Source organism: Urocampus carinirostris, chromosome 11, assembly GCF_059441175.1.
Source record: "Urocampus carinirostris isolate Australia breed hairy pipefish chromosome 11, RoL_Ucar_1.0, whole genome shotgun sequence".
Taxonomy (NCBI): domain Eukaryota; kingdom Metazoa; phylum Chordata; class Actinopteri; order Syngnathiformes; family Syngnathidae; genus Urocampus; species Urocampus carinirostris.
In genome coordinates this window covers 9,196,738-9,214,383 of record NC_142359.1, presented here as the reverse complement: position 1 = coordinate 9,214,383, position 17,646 = coordinate 9,196,738, and the positions used below count along the sequence as shown (strand labels likewise).

The following is a 17,646-nucleotide window of genomic DNA, read 5'->3' as shown; positions in this document are numbered from 1 at the left end:
TGCCTCTCCCTGTCTGATACCTTGCTACAATTTCCAGTATCGTGTATTGTTCCCGTCTATCTCGTCCTGTTTGATATCGGTCTCCATTCTCCAGTGTCTGGTATCGTTCCCGTCTATCTCGTTCTGTTGGATATCGGACTCCTGTCTCCAGTATCTGATATCCCATCTGCCTCTCCCTGTCTGATACCTTGCTACAATTTCCAGTATCGTGTATTGTTCCCGTCTATCTCGTCCTGTTTGATATCGGTTTCCATTCTCCAGTGTCTGGTATCGTTCCCGTCTATCTCGTTCTGTTGGATATCAGACTCCTGTCTCCAGTATCTGATATCCCATCTGCCTCTCCCTGTCTGATACCTTGCTACAATTTCCAGTATCGTGTATTGTTCCCGTCTATCTCGTCCTGTTTGATATCGGTCTCCATTCTCCAGTGTCTGGTATTGTTCCCGTCTATCTCGTTCTGTTGGATATCGGACTCCTGTCTCCAGTGTCTGATATCCCATCTGCCTCGCCCTGTCTGATACCTTGCTACAATCTCCAGTATCGGGTAATGTTCCCGTCTATCTTGTCCTGTTTGATATCGGTCTCCATTCTCCAGTGTCTGGTATCGTTCTCGTCTATCTCGTGCTGTTGGATATCAGACTTCTGTCTCCATTGTCTGGTATCGATCACGTCTGTCTCGCCCTGTCTGATCCCTTGCTACAATCTCCAGCATCGGGTATCGTCCCCGTCTATCTTGTCCGGTTTTATTTCGAACTCCAGTCTCCAGTGTCTGGTATTGATCCCGTCTATTTCGTCCTGTTTTTATATCAGTCTCCTGTCTCCAGTGTCTGGTATCGTTCCCGTCTATCTCGTTCTGTCTGATCTCTGTCTCCAGTGTCCTATATCTGTTATCAATCCTGTCAGTCCCGTTCTGTCTGGTATCAACACCATCTGTCCGGTATCGGCTCGTGTAACTGCTATCGACCTCGTTGGTCTCTGGCTTCCTGTTGTTCCACGCCAGAATTCTGTCTTTCTTCTTCTGCCCTGCGATCGCCGAATGACTGGCGTTTGGGTTAACGTGCATGACTGCCCCATTTCCTGTAAAAAAAAGCTTGTGTGAGAAACGTTGCGCATCTGGGTCCTCCTCCTGTTACGGTTCTTGACATTAACAATAAATGCCTGTTAAAACAAATGCTTTAACAGCTTGTTTATAGACAGAGATAAAAACAGCACATATTAAGATTCATAATATAAATATTGTATATTGAAATGAGCATTCAGTAGGAATTAATAAGCTTTTAATTTTATGTTTTGAAAAACATCATTTTTGCCGTTCTCGGATTCCGTTACTCCCAAGCACAAAATTTTGTAATTTTATTCATATTCAGTTTATTTTGTCTTTTATTAGCATATTTGGTATTGGAGTAATCCAAAAGTAATTGAAAGTAATCCGGTTAAAGCAACCCCACCCAACCCTGTTGACAGGTATGTAGATGAGTTGTTTTATTATGTATTATTTAATTGACTGAATTCATATTTTTATTGACCAAAAGTTGTCTTTATGTGGGTGTTATTGAAAATGGAGAAAGATAAAACACTCTGGGTGGTCAGCACCCCTAAATTTCTGAACCTAAAACCTCCCCTGATCCAGGGTTGGGTAGGGTTACTTCAACTGGATTACTTTCAATTACTTTTGGATTACTCCAATACCAAATATGCTAAAAAAAGACAAAAGACACTAAATATGAATAAAATGATGACTCACAACAAGTGGTAAGCTCTCTCTCCTGGCTTTGATCTCTTTGATCTCCGGCAAAACTAACATAAAATGCGACAGAAACAGCACGGCGGAGGAGTGGTTAGCGCATGTGAGGCACAGTTCATGTCTTGGGAACCTCCTGCGTGGATTCAAATCCAGCTCCAGACTTCTCTGTGCGGAGTTTGTATGTTCTCCCCGTGCTTGCGTGGGTTTCCTCCGGGCACTCCGGTTTCCTCCCACATTCCAAAAACATGCATTTCAGGTGAATTGGCCGGTCCAAATTGTCCCTACGTGTGAATGAGCGAGCGAGTTGTCTATCCCTGTGTGCCCTGCGATTGGCTGGCAACCAGTTTAGGGTGTCCCCTGCCCACTGCCCGATGATTGCTGGGATGGGCTCCAGCACCCCCGCTACCCTACTGAGGATAAGCGGTGTAGCTAATGAGATGAGATTTAGTTTCTTTTGTCTTTTATTAGCATATTTGGTATTGGAGTAATCCAAAAGTAATTGAAAGTAATGCAGTTAAAGTAATCCTACCCAACCCTGTGTATTATTCCCCGTTTAATTGACTGAATTCAAATTTTTATTGACCAAAAGTTGTTTTTATGGGGTTGCTATTGAAAAGGGAGAAAGATAAAACACTCTGGGTGGTCAGCACCCCAAAATCTCTGAACCTTAAACCTACCGTGATTAATAAAATGTAAACTATTTTTCCCATTCACAAAAAAACCTTGTTATTCCCTCCATCACAACCGAAACTCGCGCCTGTCTACGACGCCACGCCCCCGTCTGTGATTGGTCCGCAGCCCCCCTCCGTGACGTCACAAGCAAGAGGGATCAGAGTTTGTAGGAGAAGGGGAAGAGATTATCAGGCACCTAGCGCAGCCAAAACAAGAAGCAGCTAGCATTTAGCCTTAGCATTTTGCCCACTTTTGACAGCTCACCTCTATTCTTAAGTCTTCCTCTGCGGGCTGCCATCCAGCCCCGCCCCGCTCTGTCATTTCCTCCAGCGTGCACATGCACACCATCGATCTAAAGTAGCTGACTTCCCTTCTCCTTCCCTCTTCTTCCCCAAGCGTGACCGTGCGCGTGCGGGCTCCTTCACTTGGACGAAACCTAAACAAACACTCAATTGTTTACATTCGGTGTCCTCTTACTGTCATCGGACGCTGCACATGTGAGTACTGATGCATGCAGAACAACGTGCTAGCTTTTTAAGTCCACTGTCTTTCTTGTGTGTTTTTGCACGCGTGCGCGTTTGCTTTCCAGCTGCACGGATTGTCGTTTGTCCCCCTCACTCTCGCATTAACGCGTTTTTAACGCTGTCAAATGTGTGCAAGAGTGAAAAGGGGGATTAAATGTTCGTTTTATGGGTGCTAGTTGACTTGAGCTAGCCCCGCACCGCTAGTTTGGACCCTTCCATTTTGCAGCTTGCAACCGTGTAGAAAGTACTGCCAGTAACTTTTTATACTTCTTGATGTCTTGTGTAAGGATCCACGTTGAATATCTAGTCTACAAAAACTTGTTTTGAAGAATAAAAAGTGCAATGGCGGTGGTTGTTAAGGAGTTGTTGCTGTTACCAGTCTTGGCTGCAGACCAAACATTGAATGGTTGGCAAAAAGCCTGGTTGACTTATTAAGGTGAGGTTTTTGGCGATTGTTTAGGAAAACAAAGTACTGCCAAAGTGGTGTTTTCCACAAATACCTTTTTTTTTGCACCCCCATCCCAACTTTCAATCAATTGGATACACGGACCAGCCCTCCAGAGTCTTAATACACGCCCACTAATCTGAGAACAATTAGCTGTGCATTTTTTCAGACAGACTAGCAGAATAGAAATGGAATTGTAATAAGAAATGGAATTGTCTTTATAATCTATTGATAAAAAAATAGTTTTATTGAGATCAAACTGCAAAACAGGCCAAAGCATTTCATTTAGAGACGTATTTACAGACGCTTCCCTACTTAGGAACGAGAATCCGGGCGATTGTTTGTAAATTGAATTTGTTTGTCAGTTGCTTCAGTGCTATATTTTGTATGTTTAAGGTTTCTATAAGTATGTTTAAGGCTTGTATAAGTAACCTGCATTGTTTTTCAGATTCAGATCTACTTTATTGTCATTCTTGTACACGTGTATACAGAACGAAATGTCGATACATCTGACCCGCACAGTTTCCTTGAACAGATATAAATAAAATGTTGTATTGAGTTGGAGTATTGAAGTACTAGTAATATGCTAAATAATTATAGCTTTGTATAGTATTATACAGTAGTGCAAAGAGTGCAAGAGGAGCAGCTAACCAGATGTGCAAAATGGGCAGTCAGGTAAACAAGTCACTATACAATAACAATAACACTAGAGTACAGAGGAGAACAGATGTGCAAAGGAGTGGCTAGGTTTTGTACTAAAAATAAACATTTCATAAAATAATATGCTCTATAAAGATAAATAAAGTTGACTTAAACTTACTTTTGGAAGATGTGCTTCATGTGTTAGGCGACTTCCTCCTCTGTGGTAAAAAGTGTCCGAAAAAAAGTGTTGCGACCCGTTTCTCAACCGCATCAAGCTTTCTTATTCCACTTTCATTCAAAAAGAAACGTCTCGCCTCTTCTTTACACTTGACACCAACCATATTGAATGGATGCACGAGATATTTATCTATAAAAACGTCAAAGTTCTTAGCGCGCTGGAGATACAGTACACGTAGTATGTTTACACACAAACTAGGAAGTAGAAGCCTGATTTCTTCTTCGGGGTGGATGCTGGGTGACCTCTCACAGCGCCACACGGTGGTAGTGGCGGAAAGAAGCACTACAGTACTGTCCTGTACATGGAAAAAGGTGCACACAATACAAAATCTCACTTACAGCAATGTCCGGGTATTTTTCGACATCCTGAAATGTTTTTCCTTTATCTGTCGTTTTTCGTAAGAGCGTCTGTACTATTTTTTTTTTACAACGTTGAGAGCATTGTTTACAGCAGGATTAGACATAGCACCCCAGGTTAAACGTGTAATAAACGCTTAAGAGAAAAACAGGATGAAGAATGTCAGGATAGTTAGGTAAACATTTTTACAAGCCGGTGCTTGGAGACTGGTCTGACTCGTAAGTGCATCGTAACAATAGTGCAATAAAAAGTAGTACAATCACATTTAGTGGCAACAAAATTCCAAAATAAGTCAATGTTTTTCATGAATGGACAAGATATTGAGGTTTCATTGTATCGGGTGCTCTTCTAGGGTGGCCCAGGGTAAGAAATTTTCCATGAGCCAGTTGAATTTGGGTTTAAGGGACTTGTTCACTTAAGGGCAACAGCTCCAAGAGGTGGTGGCCAGGGTGAGAAGACTGCTTTGTGATGTTGTAAACAGCTGCTGTTAAACAGAAGAGTGTGTTGTGTCACCCCGACCCGAGTGACATGGCCGCTTTCTTGTGTCCCGTTTTATCAGGAGGGACGAAAGCATGGGTGCCGAGGTGCTTCACTTGTTTGGGTGTTTGAGCTTTTGGGTTGGCCATGGTCCCAAAAATGTTGTGTGTGTTTTTTGCTATTTTTTTCCCTTTTATTTTCTTTGTTATTGAATGTGTTTGTCTTGCTGTCGGTCACCCCACTCGAGGGATATGACCAAGGTTTATAGATAGATAGAAAAAGATTGGGTCTAAATAAATCTAGCCCAACCTGACCCAGGTCCTTGTGTTTTAAAGCCCGATCCAGCCAGAGCCCAACCAATTAACTTGATTTGCTGGACAAAGCCAGAAGCAAATCCGAAATTTTACATTGTTTGTTTGGGTGTTTGGGTTGGCCATGGTCCAACAAATGTTTTTGTGTGTATTTTGCTATTATTTCTCTTTTATTTTCTTTGTTATTGTATGTGTTTGTCTTTCTGTCTGTCACCCCTCTCGAGGGATATGACCAGGGTAGCTAGATGGATAGAAGTGTCTGGTCTTTGAACACACCACGAATTCAGCGCAGAACGCGCTTTACATGGAAGAAGTGTTGTTCTCTTAAAGGGACAGTATGGATTAGTCAGTGCCTGCTAGTGGTAAAACACAAATATTGATTAAAACATATTTTATTATCGATTATGTATTTTGGAAAATAAGTAGATAGATGGATAGAAAGATACTTTATTCATCCACCTAGGGAAATTCACACTTCCAGCAGTCTACCCCGTTGTTTATTAACAGATTAACATGATGCCCTAGGGGTGCTTGTAGCGGAGTGGATGACGTCACGCTAGTCCAAAAGTTCGACATCCCTGCGGCAGATGGAAATCTTTTCTTTTTGAAAATCCAGGGATACACCACCTCGTGTTAGCAAGTCCGCCTCCTCTCCGATTACCCCCCGGCTTTCGTGTCTCTGTATAGCGGCGTTGAAGCCGGATAGCTACGGGTAGCTCCGACGGCTACACGTTAGCGTCCGGAATGCTAAACGTGAGCCACGTTTCCGCAAAACACAGCAACTGCGCTCCCTGTGCGCTTCGATGTTTTCCACCAGCACTCGATGGTCTTATTTGGTCGTGAGTTCGCATTTACCATGATTACGGATGGTACCGAAGACTTATAACGCCGCTAGCCGCTTCGCTAGCTCCGGCTCTTCTTCCACGATAGGCCCCTTCATCACGCCGGCACGAGAATTCTTCAGGGCAAGGAGTTGATTCCTTGAATACACACATTTTTGTGCGCTAAAACCCATGTCCATAAGATAGAAGTATTCCATAGTGTAGTTGTCAAAACGGGAAGAAAAAACACCGAAGATAGGAGCAGACAATAAAACAATAGGGCAGCTGCTGGAAAAGGCAGCCGCTCGTGGCCGCTTTGATCTTATAATACTTGTCAGTTGAGTAATTTGTATTCGTTTTGTATAACCTAAAGGAGTCTGACATAATTGTTGGCCAGCTTCCTTGCAAAAGGCTGGGGAAATGTTTAACACGTGTGACTCGTTTTCCTGTGATAATCGCTAATTATTGTTTAGTGACATTAATTTGAACATCTGAATGACTTTGAATGTTGCCTATTTCTGTTATTGTCCTTCTGTATTTCTTTGCAATAGTTTAGTTTGATGTATTTACATTGTTACCCATCAGGACTGTTTAGTTTCCTACCAAGTGAGCCCTGGGGCCTAAACCGAACTTTGTTTATGTGCTAGGACATCCCAGGGTGCAACAGGGTGCAAAGAGTGCTGTCTGTTAGCCGGTCGCACGTCATGCACGTCCCCATTCTCGTTTTTTTTTTTTTTTTTTTTTAACCTTTGAACCCCTTTTGTGTATCTGCCTCATTTTTTTGTTTTAACAACCTTTAGTCCACTTAGGCCTCATCCCATAGCTTGGTGACACTAACACTACCTCATCTACCACCGACACATCCACCAAAGAATGCTTATGATATGTATATAGAGCTGCAACCAACGATTTTTTTAATAGGCGATTAATCTGATGATTATTATTTCGATTAATCGATAAGTCGGATTAAAAAAACACATTGATTTCCTTTTTGTTCAAATTTTGTGGACATGTGAGAAAATAATGCACAAAACAGAATATTCTAAATTATGAAACGATAAAATAAACTGTGTCAAATAACAAAAATAATATATAGAAATGTTTGCTATACAACTGCATATATATATATATTTTTAATAAAAGTTTATAAAAAGGACATCTGCAAATCTGAAAATCGAGTGACACTTAAATATTCGCATTTCAAGTCTCATCTCATCTCATTAGCTTATCCTCAGTAGGGTCGCGGGGGTGCTGGAGCCCATCCCAGCAATCATCGGGCAGTGGGCAGGGGGCACCCTGAACTGGTTGCCAGCCAATCGCAGGGCACACAGGGACAGACAACTCGCTCGCTCATTCACACCTAGGGACAATTTGGACCAGCCAATCCACCTGAAATGCATTTGGAATGTGGGAGGAAACCGGAGTGCCCAGAGGAAACCCACGCAAGCACGGGGAGAACATACAAACTCCACACAGTAAGTCCCGTAGCTGGATTTGAACCCACACAGGAGGTTCCCAAGACCATAGAACTGTGCCGCACACGCGCTAGCCACTGCTCCGCCGTGCTGCCCTCGCATTTCAAGTGTTTGTCAAAAAACAATATGATACAAATCAATGGAATACACCTCCAAATGGATACGATAGTCTTTTAAAATGTGAAATAAAGACATATATTTTGTTGTTTTAAATGGAAAAGAGCTTTTGGAAGAAGAAATACATGCAAACGTGAAAACCCATTAACGTGATTTTTCAACATTAACAAGCAAAAAGTACCCGCTATCACCCTTGCTCGCTAACCCACTCACTCTTCCCTTCTTTGACAACTTTGCTTCCAATGCAAAAATGTGAGCATGTCAATCAAGATCATGTTGAGGATGCTCTCGGTGATGACAGCTGCTTGCTGTGGTGTGCATGATGTCTCTTTTTTTCATCATGAAGCTTGTCATTGTTTGCTGTTTTCAAATGAGATAGGCGCGTATAGCATGAGTATTACTATGACCAGGGTTGGGTAGGGTTACTTTGATTACTTTCAATTACTTTTGGATTACTCCAATACCAAATATGCGAATAAAAGACAAAAGAAACTAAATATGAATAAAATGACTAAATTTTGTGCAAGCTTGGGGAGTAACGGAATACATGCAACGGCAAAAATGATGTTGGCAAGCTGTTTGGATTTATTTTCATTTTGTTTCTGTCGCATTTTATGTTCGTTTTGCCGGAGATCAAAGCCAGGAGAGAAAGCTTACCACGTGTTGTGAGTCATCTAGCTTCTTTTGTCTTTTATTAGCATATTTGGTATTGGAGTAATCCAAAAGTAATTAAAAGTAATCAAGTTAAAGTAACCCTACCCAACCCTGACTATGACACGATTTACAAGGACACAATAATAAGACCTTGCCAGAAAAGTAAAACTTGCTTAATCTTAAACTTATTAACACCATCGTGTGCAAGTTGCGCTTTTTTTTAAATTAAAGCACAGTTAAACACATATGTTTATGATAATACTGTATTGTTCAGCTGTTTTTTCTCCCTCATGTGTTTGGTGCAAATAATTTGTTGTTCCCTGTTATTAATTAATGGTTGGTACTGTACTGTGCCCAAACAAACTTTATTCCTTCCTTTAACTGAAATAGAAAGTATCTCTCACTCACCTGGAGTCATTAAAAAGCTTACAAGCAGACGCTAGCACATCAGGCAAACTGCTAATATTATGTTTCCTCACTTAATAACTTAGTCTGAAGCATGTGAACGCCTGCATGGACCAGCTGGCAGAGATGGGACCGTCATAGACTTTCTGGACTAGTTTACAGGCTGGGGGCGTCGTTGCTGCCATGCACTTTTCGGACAAATTTTCAACATGTTACCTAGTGTTTACTATGTTTGTGTACTGTAATGCTAAAAGTAATTCACCCTGGTCATCCTGAAAGGGGGATTACCACTTGTGAGGTCCCTTCTCAAGGTTTCTCATTTTCCTCACGCTGAGGTTTTTGAGTTGTTCCTTGCCCGCATGTTGGTTTAAGATCAGGTCATTGTAATCCTGTGCAGTCCTTTGGGACATTTTTGTGATTAAGGGCTATATAAATACATTTGACTTGACTTAGACTTTGCCAGAAAATTACAACTTGATGCTCAATCCTCCTACTATTGTGTATAAGTGGATTTTTTTTAAATGAAGGATGATTAAAAAATGCTTAAGATAATTGATCTCTAATACAAAGTAGCTCACACACGCACACACGAGCGCAGTCATTAATCGGCTTAAAAGCTAAATGCTAACATCAGCTAGCTACCAAAGACGAAGGTTAGGTTTCCACACTTAAAATCGCAAACAACAAATTCATAAAAACAAATAATGCAGTGTATAATATATATATAGTATATATATATATATATATATATATATATAATACCGTATTTTCCGCACTATAGGGCGCACCGGGTTATAGGGCGCACCCCCAAAAAATAATTTTTGGTCCTATATCTTCCATAAATAAGGCGCACCGGATTATAAGGCGCTACAATGGGAACGTCGACAAAACAGTCAGATAGTTCAGTCCAACTTATTACCCCCTTAACATTCCCAAAGCTTTCAAAGAAGCAAATACGTGTCGTAGACACGTGCGGATGCGGTGTCCGTACGATGTCGCTCAAATGCATCGTTCCAAATATCATTCGGAAGGTTAAAGTCTTGGGATTCAAGAAATGCCAACCATTCCTTAGTTTCTATTTTCTTTTTCGCTCGCAACTTTACTGTGCATATGACAATAAACACTTGGAATTGAGTTTAATTTAAAAAAATACCCATCACAGAAACATCGATATCACTCTGAAACAAGATACTGGGAAAATATATAGCCGGAGTAGCTCACCGAAGTCGTTGAGTTCAATAATAATGTGCAACCATGGTCCTCTTATATCCGTGAGTGTAGTAAATGCAGGAGAGTAAAATATCTACAAATACAATACAGAATAGTAAAATACTGTTTTCTCTATGCCGTCAACCCAACATGCTATTCACATTCATCTTTTTCGGCCAATTGCAGGCTTTGTTTTGCTCTTTTAGCCTATGCTAGCCTGTAAATGATAAAAAGGATCCGCCCCCTTTACATCCGAATAACTTTAGCCAATCGTGATCGATTCAACTGATGATTGACACATCTTTTTCGGCCAATTGCGGGGTTTGTTTTGCCCGTTTAGCCTATGCGAGAGTGTAAATGATAAAAAGGATCCGCCCCCTTTACCGCCGAATAACTTTAGCCAATAGAGATCGATTTAAATGATGATTGACACATTGGTTAGCCAATGAAACGCCGGTATATAAATCCCAGCATACACCGCGGACTACTTCGCGTTCGGGAGAAAATCTAGTCGGCGGCTGCTTTGCATTAGTTGCAAGACTTTGCAACTTAATATTGATCCATATATAAGGCGCACTGTATTATAAGGCGCATGGTCAGCTTTTGAAAAAAAATTAAGGCTTTTAGGGGCGCCTTATAGTGCGGAAAATACGGTACATAGTCTTATGCAGTTACACATTTTCAACCCTACAACAATCACTCTCTCATGGTGTTAAATAGCAAGAAACATTTTAGCTCCCTCTCTCGGCCTCTTCGAAAAAGAGTTTGCTGGTTCAAATCTTACTTGAAACTGCCATTGTTGAAATTATCACTCTGCATCAAATTTGAAATCCGCATAATCACTTATATCAACGGATTTAATGGAACATTAAATATTTGGTATCACGTTTACCTTCTTCCACAGGCTATGTTGGCTTAGAGTTAGAAACTTTGCTAGGCAAATAGTAGTTACTGGGTTCAAATCCAGACTTGACAAACTGATAGCAGAAAAAAACTTGTTTATGTATGGTAAATTATTTGAAAAGATACTTTAAATAAGCATAATTATCCACAAACAGAACAAGAATATATCTCATTTTGTTAAGGCATTTTATTTCTGGCTGACAAAAAAATAAGGGTAAAATACAGTAAAAGGGGAAAAATACTCAAAATTAGTAAAGCCAACTGATCAAGAAATTGTTATGGTACTTTTCTTATTTTTACTTGAGCTTTAACAGTATACTGAAATGAAATGAATTTGCATTTCTATAGCGCTTTTCAAGTCAATGACTTCCCAAAGCGCTTTACAGTGTGCTTCACATTTCCCAATAGCGGCCATGTAAGACGCTAACCTGTTTATTGGGGGTATTAGGGGTTCAGTGTCTTACCCAAGGACACTTCGACATGTAACACGGACGAGCCGGGATTGGAACTGGGATCCCTTGATCCCAAGACGAGCGCTCTACCTCCTGAGCTACTGCCTCCCCAAAAAATACTGTGTTCTTCACTGAGAGACAAGTTCATATGGTGGTTCCATGGTGGTTATTTGTCCTCAGGTTCCCTCTTATTTCTTCTGTTGCTTTACAGGCATTCTTTTATGAGTCTGTAACGGAAGCATGTGGAGTTGATTAAGTGAGTTTTGTAACAAAGTCAAATGAAATCCAGAAACGGACTTAAAAAAACAAAACAATTCTGCTCTTGAGAGCTGCGATCACAGGCTGTAGTTGTGGGTTGGCGCTGCTTTGAGCTCACTGATTGAATCAGTGAGGGCCAACATCATCTTCTTTAAGGTACATTGTGTAATCTTTGATCAAAACCCTCGACGGACCAAATCCGGCCCACGGGCATGTTTGAAACCCCTGGTTTAAGATATCCAAATAACAAAAAAATTGAGAAAAAAAACAAAAAACGTGTACACCAACCTGTGGAACCCTTCATATTTCTTGGCTTGTGAAGGGTTTGTTTATGAACACTTAGCTGAGACACTCCATTGCCATTTTGTCTCTGAGCTTCAAACTACCGTATATTACGGACTATAGGGGCGGCAGTAGCTCAGGAGGTAGAGCGATCGTTTTAGGATTAAGGGATCCCAGTTCGAATCCCGGCTTGTCCGTGTTACATGTCGAAGTGTCCTTGGGTAAGACACTGATCCCCCAAATACCCCCAATAAGCAGGTTAGCGCCTTACATGGCTGCACAGATCACGGCCGCTATTGGGAAATGTGAAGCACAATGTAAAGCGCTTTGGAAAGTCATTGACTTGAAAAGCGCTATAGAAATGCAGATCATTTCATTTCATTTCATATAGAGCGCACCTGATTATAAGCCGCACCCACCACATTTTAGGAGGGTAGCCGCTTTTGTACTTACACAAGGCGCACCTGTATATTAGACGCATGCGCCCACATTAAAACATGTACCACAATCACAATATTAACCCAAACCCTAATTTGGGTCCCGCGATTTTGACTGAACATAAAGTACATAGTTCAAAAACCACAGCCGGCAAAGTAACAGAAAACGATACCGGTGATTTAGGGCTATACAAATAAAAATGACTTGACTTGACCAGTTAAGATTTGATGCTGACCTGCAGAGTCCGGGTCCCGTTAAAAGTAATCCAAGGGAAAAAAGTGTATATTTCCAAAGGTATGGGTGGGAAAAATATATATCCACTATTGTCTGGCGTGTCCACAAACACTCACCTTTACCGGTCCCCACTTCCCGTCATCCCCCGCGTCTGTTACGCCCCTTCTTTTTAATTTGTCAGTGCAAGACTTAAATACATTACAAAAATATACAGTTGCAAATACATATCATACATGGTTACACATATTTACAAAGAAAGACGGTACACCGAAAGAGTTTTCAAAGCTTTAATAATAATATTATAACTTTCATCCCACACCGTGCCTGTGAAGGGTAGCAAAACGCTACTAACAACACGCTCGCAAAACAGTTAGCGGTTTTGTTAAAAAAACATACCGTACATGTAGAAATCACGGTAAACCGTTCTCATCTTCCTCCCTGTAATTGACGTCATCAAAGATGTCCTCCTTGAGTATGGGAAAGAGACTTTGACATATAGACGTCGTCCCACACTCCCTTATTCAAAAACAAACATGCTAGCAGCACTCTCGCAAGGTAAAGTATGCGTGCAGTAGCTCTGTTTCCTTCTTTATCGGACTGCTCGATTGCGTTTAGCTTGTAAGCTGCGTCATGCGCCTTGAACTCGAGCGCCGCTGGCGGCTGTTAGAAAAATGACATAAATTGGCCGCATCACTGAATAAGCTGCAGGGTTGAAGGTTTGGGAAAAAAGTAGCGGCTTATAGTCCGGAATTTACGGTACTCTTTCTTCATTTCTGGGTACTGGCCAGGAAGTTTTCTTTTTTCTTGAGGCATAGTGAATTGCAAAAACTTGCAAAAAGACCAAAATTCACTACACGTTTACTGTAATTCTGTGCTCACTTTCCTTCATTGATTTCCCGGTGTGTTTTTGTTTTCTCAAGCCACACCTCGTCCTTACACACTGCCTACCACTCGCTATGACTGACTTACGGCCAGGGTTGGGTAGGGTTACTTTAACTTGATTACTTTCAATTACTTTTGGATTACTCCAATACCAAATATGCTAATAATAGACAAAAGAAACTAAATATGAATAAAATTACTAAATTTTGTGCGGGCTTGGGGAGTAACGGATTATAAGGCGCTACAATGGGAACGTCGACAAAACAGTCAGATAGTTCAGTCTAACTTATTACCCCCTTAACATTCCCAAAGCTTGCAAAGAAGCAAATACGTGTCTCAGACATGTACGGAAACAGTGTCTGTACGATGTCACCAATCACTCAAATGCATCGTTCCAATTATCATTCGGAAGGTTAAAGTCTTGGGATTCAAGAAATGCCAAACATTTCTTAGTTTCCATTTTATTTTTTGCTGGCAACTGTGTGGACAGCAAAGTAAGAATTTTATTGTTCTTTACTGTGCATATGACAATACACACTTTGAATTGAATTTAGTTTAAAAATAGACTCATCACAGAAACATCAAGATCGTTCTAAAACAAGATACTGGGAAGATATAAAGCCGCATAGCTCACCTAAGTTCTCTTGCAGCCATCACGTTCAATAATGATACGTAACCATGGTCTTCTTACAACTGTGAGTGTAGTAAATCCAGGAGAGTCAAATATTTACAAATACAGAATAGTAAAAAAATGTTTTCTCTATGCCGTAGTAGAACCCAACGTGTGATTCGCATTCATCTTTTTCGGCCAATTGCAGGCTTTGTTCAGCCCCTTTAGCCTATGCGAGCCTGTAAATGATAAAAAGGATCCGCCCCCTTTACCTCCGAATAACTTTAGCCAATAGTGACTGATTCAAATGATGATTGACACATTGGTTAGGAAATGAAACGCCGGTATATAAATCCCAGCATACACCGCGGACGACTTCGCCTTCGGGGGAAAATCTAGTCGGCGGCTGCTTGCCTTAGTTGCGAGACTTTGCGACTTAATATTGATCCATATATAAGGCGCACTGTATTATAAGGCGCATGGTCAGCTTTTTGAAAAAAAAAAAAAAGGCTTTTAGATGCGCCTTATAGTGCGGAAAATACGGTATATACCGAAGGGAGAATATCTCCATGAGGAGAAATTCAGTATTCTCTCACTCTCTGCTTGAGACGTAACCACCATAGCTGGATTAAGTTATACTTTGTAGGGACATAATAACTTGCCCAACATTCATTAATTGGATCAAGTTTTGTATGTGGCATCATGATCAAAGTAGGAGTGTTCAGTAATCAGAGTACAATGTATGTCCCGATCTGCTAAGTACCGGAGTAACACACCATGTTGTAACAATTGTTGTTACAAAATTGTATTAATAACAGGATTCAGTACGGATTATTGAGAAAAGTAATTTCCGGGACGGTCAGGCGGTGCAGAGGAAACCATTCGTCACTAGAAGGCACCAATCATGGTTACAGAAAGTCACCTACTTATGATCTTCTGTTTGAGGTCTCCGAAAGATGCTCTGCTCGTGCAGACTTTGGGACCTCTGATGCAATCTAAATGCATGTTTATGTGTCACAACCTCACTCGTGCGTCAAAACAGGACTTTGCCCTCTCAGCGAAAGGTTGATGTGTAAACTGCAGATGACCTGTGCTCTCGCACACCGGACACGCACTGCCCGAGTCATTCATGGAGTCGTTTGAATCCGCTTTCGGACGGCTGGCGTATCAGTTAATGCAGGGGTGTCAAACTCATTTTAACTCGGGGGGGGGGGGCACACAATAGAACAAACATTTTGTCAGGGGGGCCGGACTAGTAGATTAAAGAGAAAGAAAAAGAGAAGTAAAGAAATAAAAGAGGGAGGGAAAATAAGAGAGAGGGGGAAAAGAAAGGGAGAGGAAGAAAGAAATACAAAGACAGAAAGAGAGAAAAAAGAAAAAGTGCGAAGGGTAGGAAGAGAGAAAGAGAAAAGGAAAAAATGAAGTTGGAGCAGAGAGAGAGAGGGATAGAGAGAGAGGGGGATAAAGAGAGAGGGAGAGAATGTGAGAAATAGTGTGTGTGTGAGAGAGAAAGAGAGAGAGAGAGAATGTGAGAAATAGTGTGTGTGAGAGAAAGAGAGAGAGAGAATGTGAGAAATAGTGTGAGAGAGAGAGAGAGAGAGAGTGAGAAATAGTGTGTGTGAGAGAGAGAGAATGTGAGAAATAGTGTGAGAGAGAGAGAGAGAGAGAGAGAATGTGAGAAATAGTGTGTGTGTGAGAGAGAGAGAGAGAATGTGAGAAATAGTGTGTGTGAGAGAGAGAGAATGTGAGAAATAGTGTGAGAGGGAGAGAGAGAGAGAGTAAGAAAATGAGGAAGAGAGAGAGAGAATGAGAGAGTAAGAAAATGAGGAAGAGAGAGAGAGAGAGAGACACACACGCACACGAGGACAGTGTCTTTGTTCGAGGCACCTGGCTTTGGCAACATCAAGTTGACATATTTCAACCTGCAGCTTGTTTTTCTCTTGCGCTTCTCTGAGTGTGGTCTCGCGGGCCGGATTCAATCCCTTAGCGGGCCTGAATTGGCCCGCGGACCGCCTGATTGACACCTGTGAGTTAATGGGATGTGATCAGGAGGCGGAGTTCAGAGGAGTAGATTGCGTTCTTTATTTTCTAAAATTGGGTGCGGAGGAAGATTTAAAACACCGTCTTTTACTGTATGTGTCATTGCAATGTATGTGAATTTTTGTCGCAAACACAATTTTACATTTAAAGAAAAAACTATGAAAACAAATTACAGTAATAATGTTTATAGGTGTAACTTTTTAATGCAGTCTTTTTTTAAGCAGTGTGTCATGAGATCTTTTCTTGTGTGCTGCGGGAAATCACCTGATTTTATCCATCCATCCATTATCTGCACTGCTTATCCTCAGTTGGGTCGCGGGGGTGCTGGAGCCCATCCCAGCTCTCTTTGGGCAGTGGGCAGGGGACACCCTGAACTGGTTGCCAGCCAGACGCAGGGCACACAGAGACAGACACCTCAGTCACACCTAAGGACAATGTGGACCGGCCAATTAACATGACATGCATGTTTCTGGGAATGTGGGAAGTGCCCGGAGGAAACCCACGCAAGCACAGGGAGAGCATGCAAACTACACACAGGAAGGTTCCATCCCATGACCTCAGAACTGTGCCGCACACTTGCTAAATGGTCTGCATTTATATAGCACTTTTCAAGTCAATGAAGACCTCCCAAAGCACTTTACAATGTGCTCCACACTTACCCATTCACACACACACTCACACACCAATAGGGAGTCAGCCATGCAAGGCGCCTACCTGCTTATTGGGGGCATTAGGGATTCAGTGTCTTGCTCAAGGACACTTCAATATTTAACATGGAGGAGCCGGGAATCGAACCTGCGACCTCTTGATCCCAAGACGAGCGCTCTACCTCCTTTGTATACCCCTTTTAATTTTTTTTTAATTATGTTTAATCAGGTTGCAACAAACATCAAATAACCTATAAAAACCAAAGGCTTATAAGAGACCAATTCCCAAAATAACTTTGGACGCTGCTTCTATCAATCATTTAAACCAGGGGTGTCAAACTCATTTTAACTCAGGGGCCACACGTTAGAACTAACGTTCTCTTGGAGGCGGGACTAGTAAATTAGAGATAAAGAAAAATAGAAAGAAATAAGAGAAAGAGAGGTAGAGAAAAGGAGAGAGGATGGGACAAATAAAGACAGAAAGGGAGAAAGAGAAAGAGAGAAAAGAGAGAGAGAGAATGTGAGAAACAAAGAGATAAGAGAAATAGCAAGAAAGGGGGAAAGGATGAGAGAGAGAGAAAAAAATATAGAATAGAAATAGAAAGAGAAGGAGAGAAAAGAGAAGGATAGAAGAAGAGAAAGGGAGAAAGAGAGAAGGGCAAAGCAAGAGAGAGAGGGAAAGAGAGAAAAGAGTGAGAAAAGGAAAAAAAGAAGAGAGAGCAAAAGAAGGTGTAATGACACAGAGAGAGAAAGAAACAAATAGGAACAAAGAAAGAGAAAAAGAGAGACAGAGAGTGAAAGAGAGAGAC

The 17,646-nt window shown here is 41.4% G+C and overlaps 1 protein-coding gene across 1 annotated transcript in view; it reads left to right on the top strand.

Annotated features, from left to right (window-relative positions):
- The first annotated feature begins 2,591 nt into the window (after window positions 1–2,591).
- The window catches only part of pcxb (pyruvate carboxylase b), a 444,629-nt gene continuing 429,574 nt past the window's right edge, over window positions 2,592–17,646 (top strand). The window contains exon 1 of the mRNA XM_088347024.1: window positions 2,592–2,913. Coding sequence (XP_088203150.1) covers window positions 2,912–2,913 — 2 coding nt within the window. The 5' untranslated portion in view covers window positions 2,592–2,911. The remainder of the gene's footprint in view (window positions 2,914–17,646) is intronic.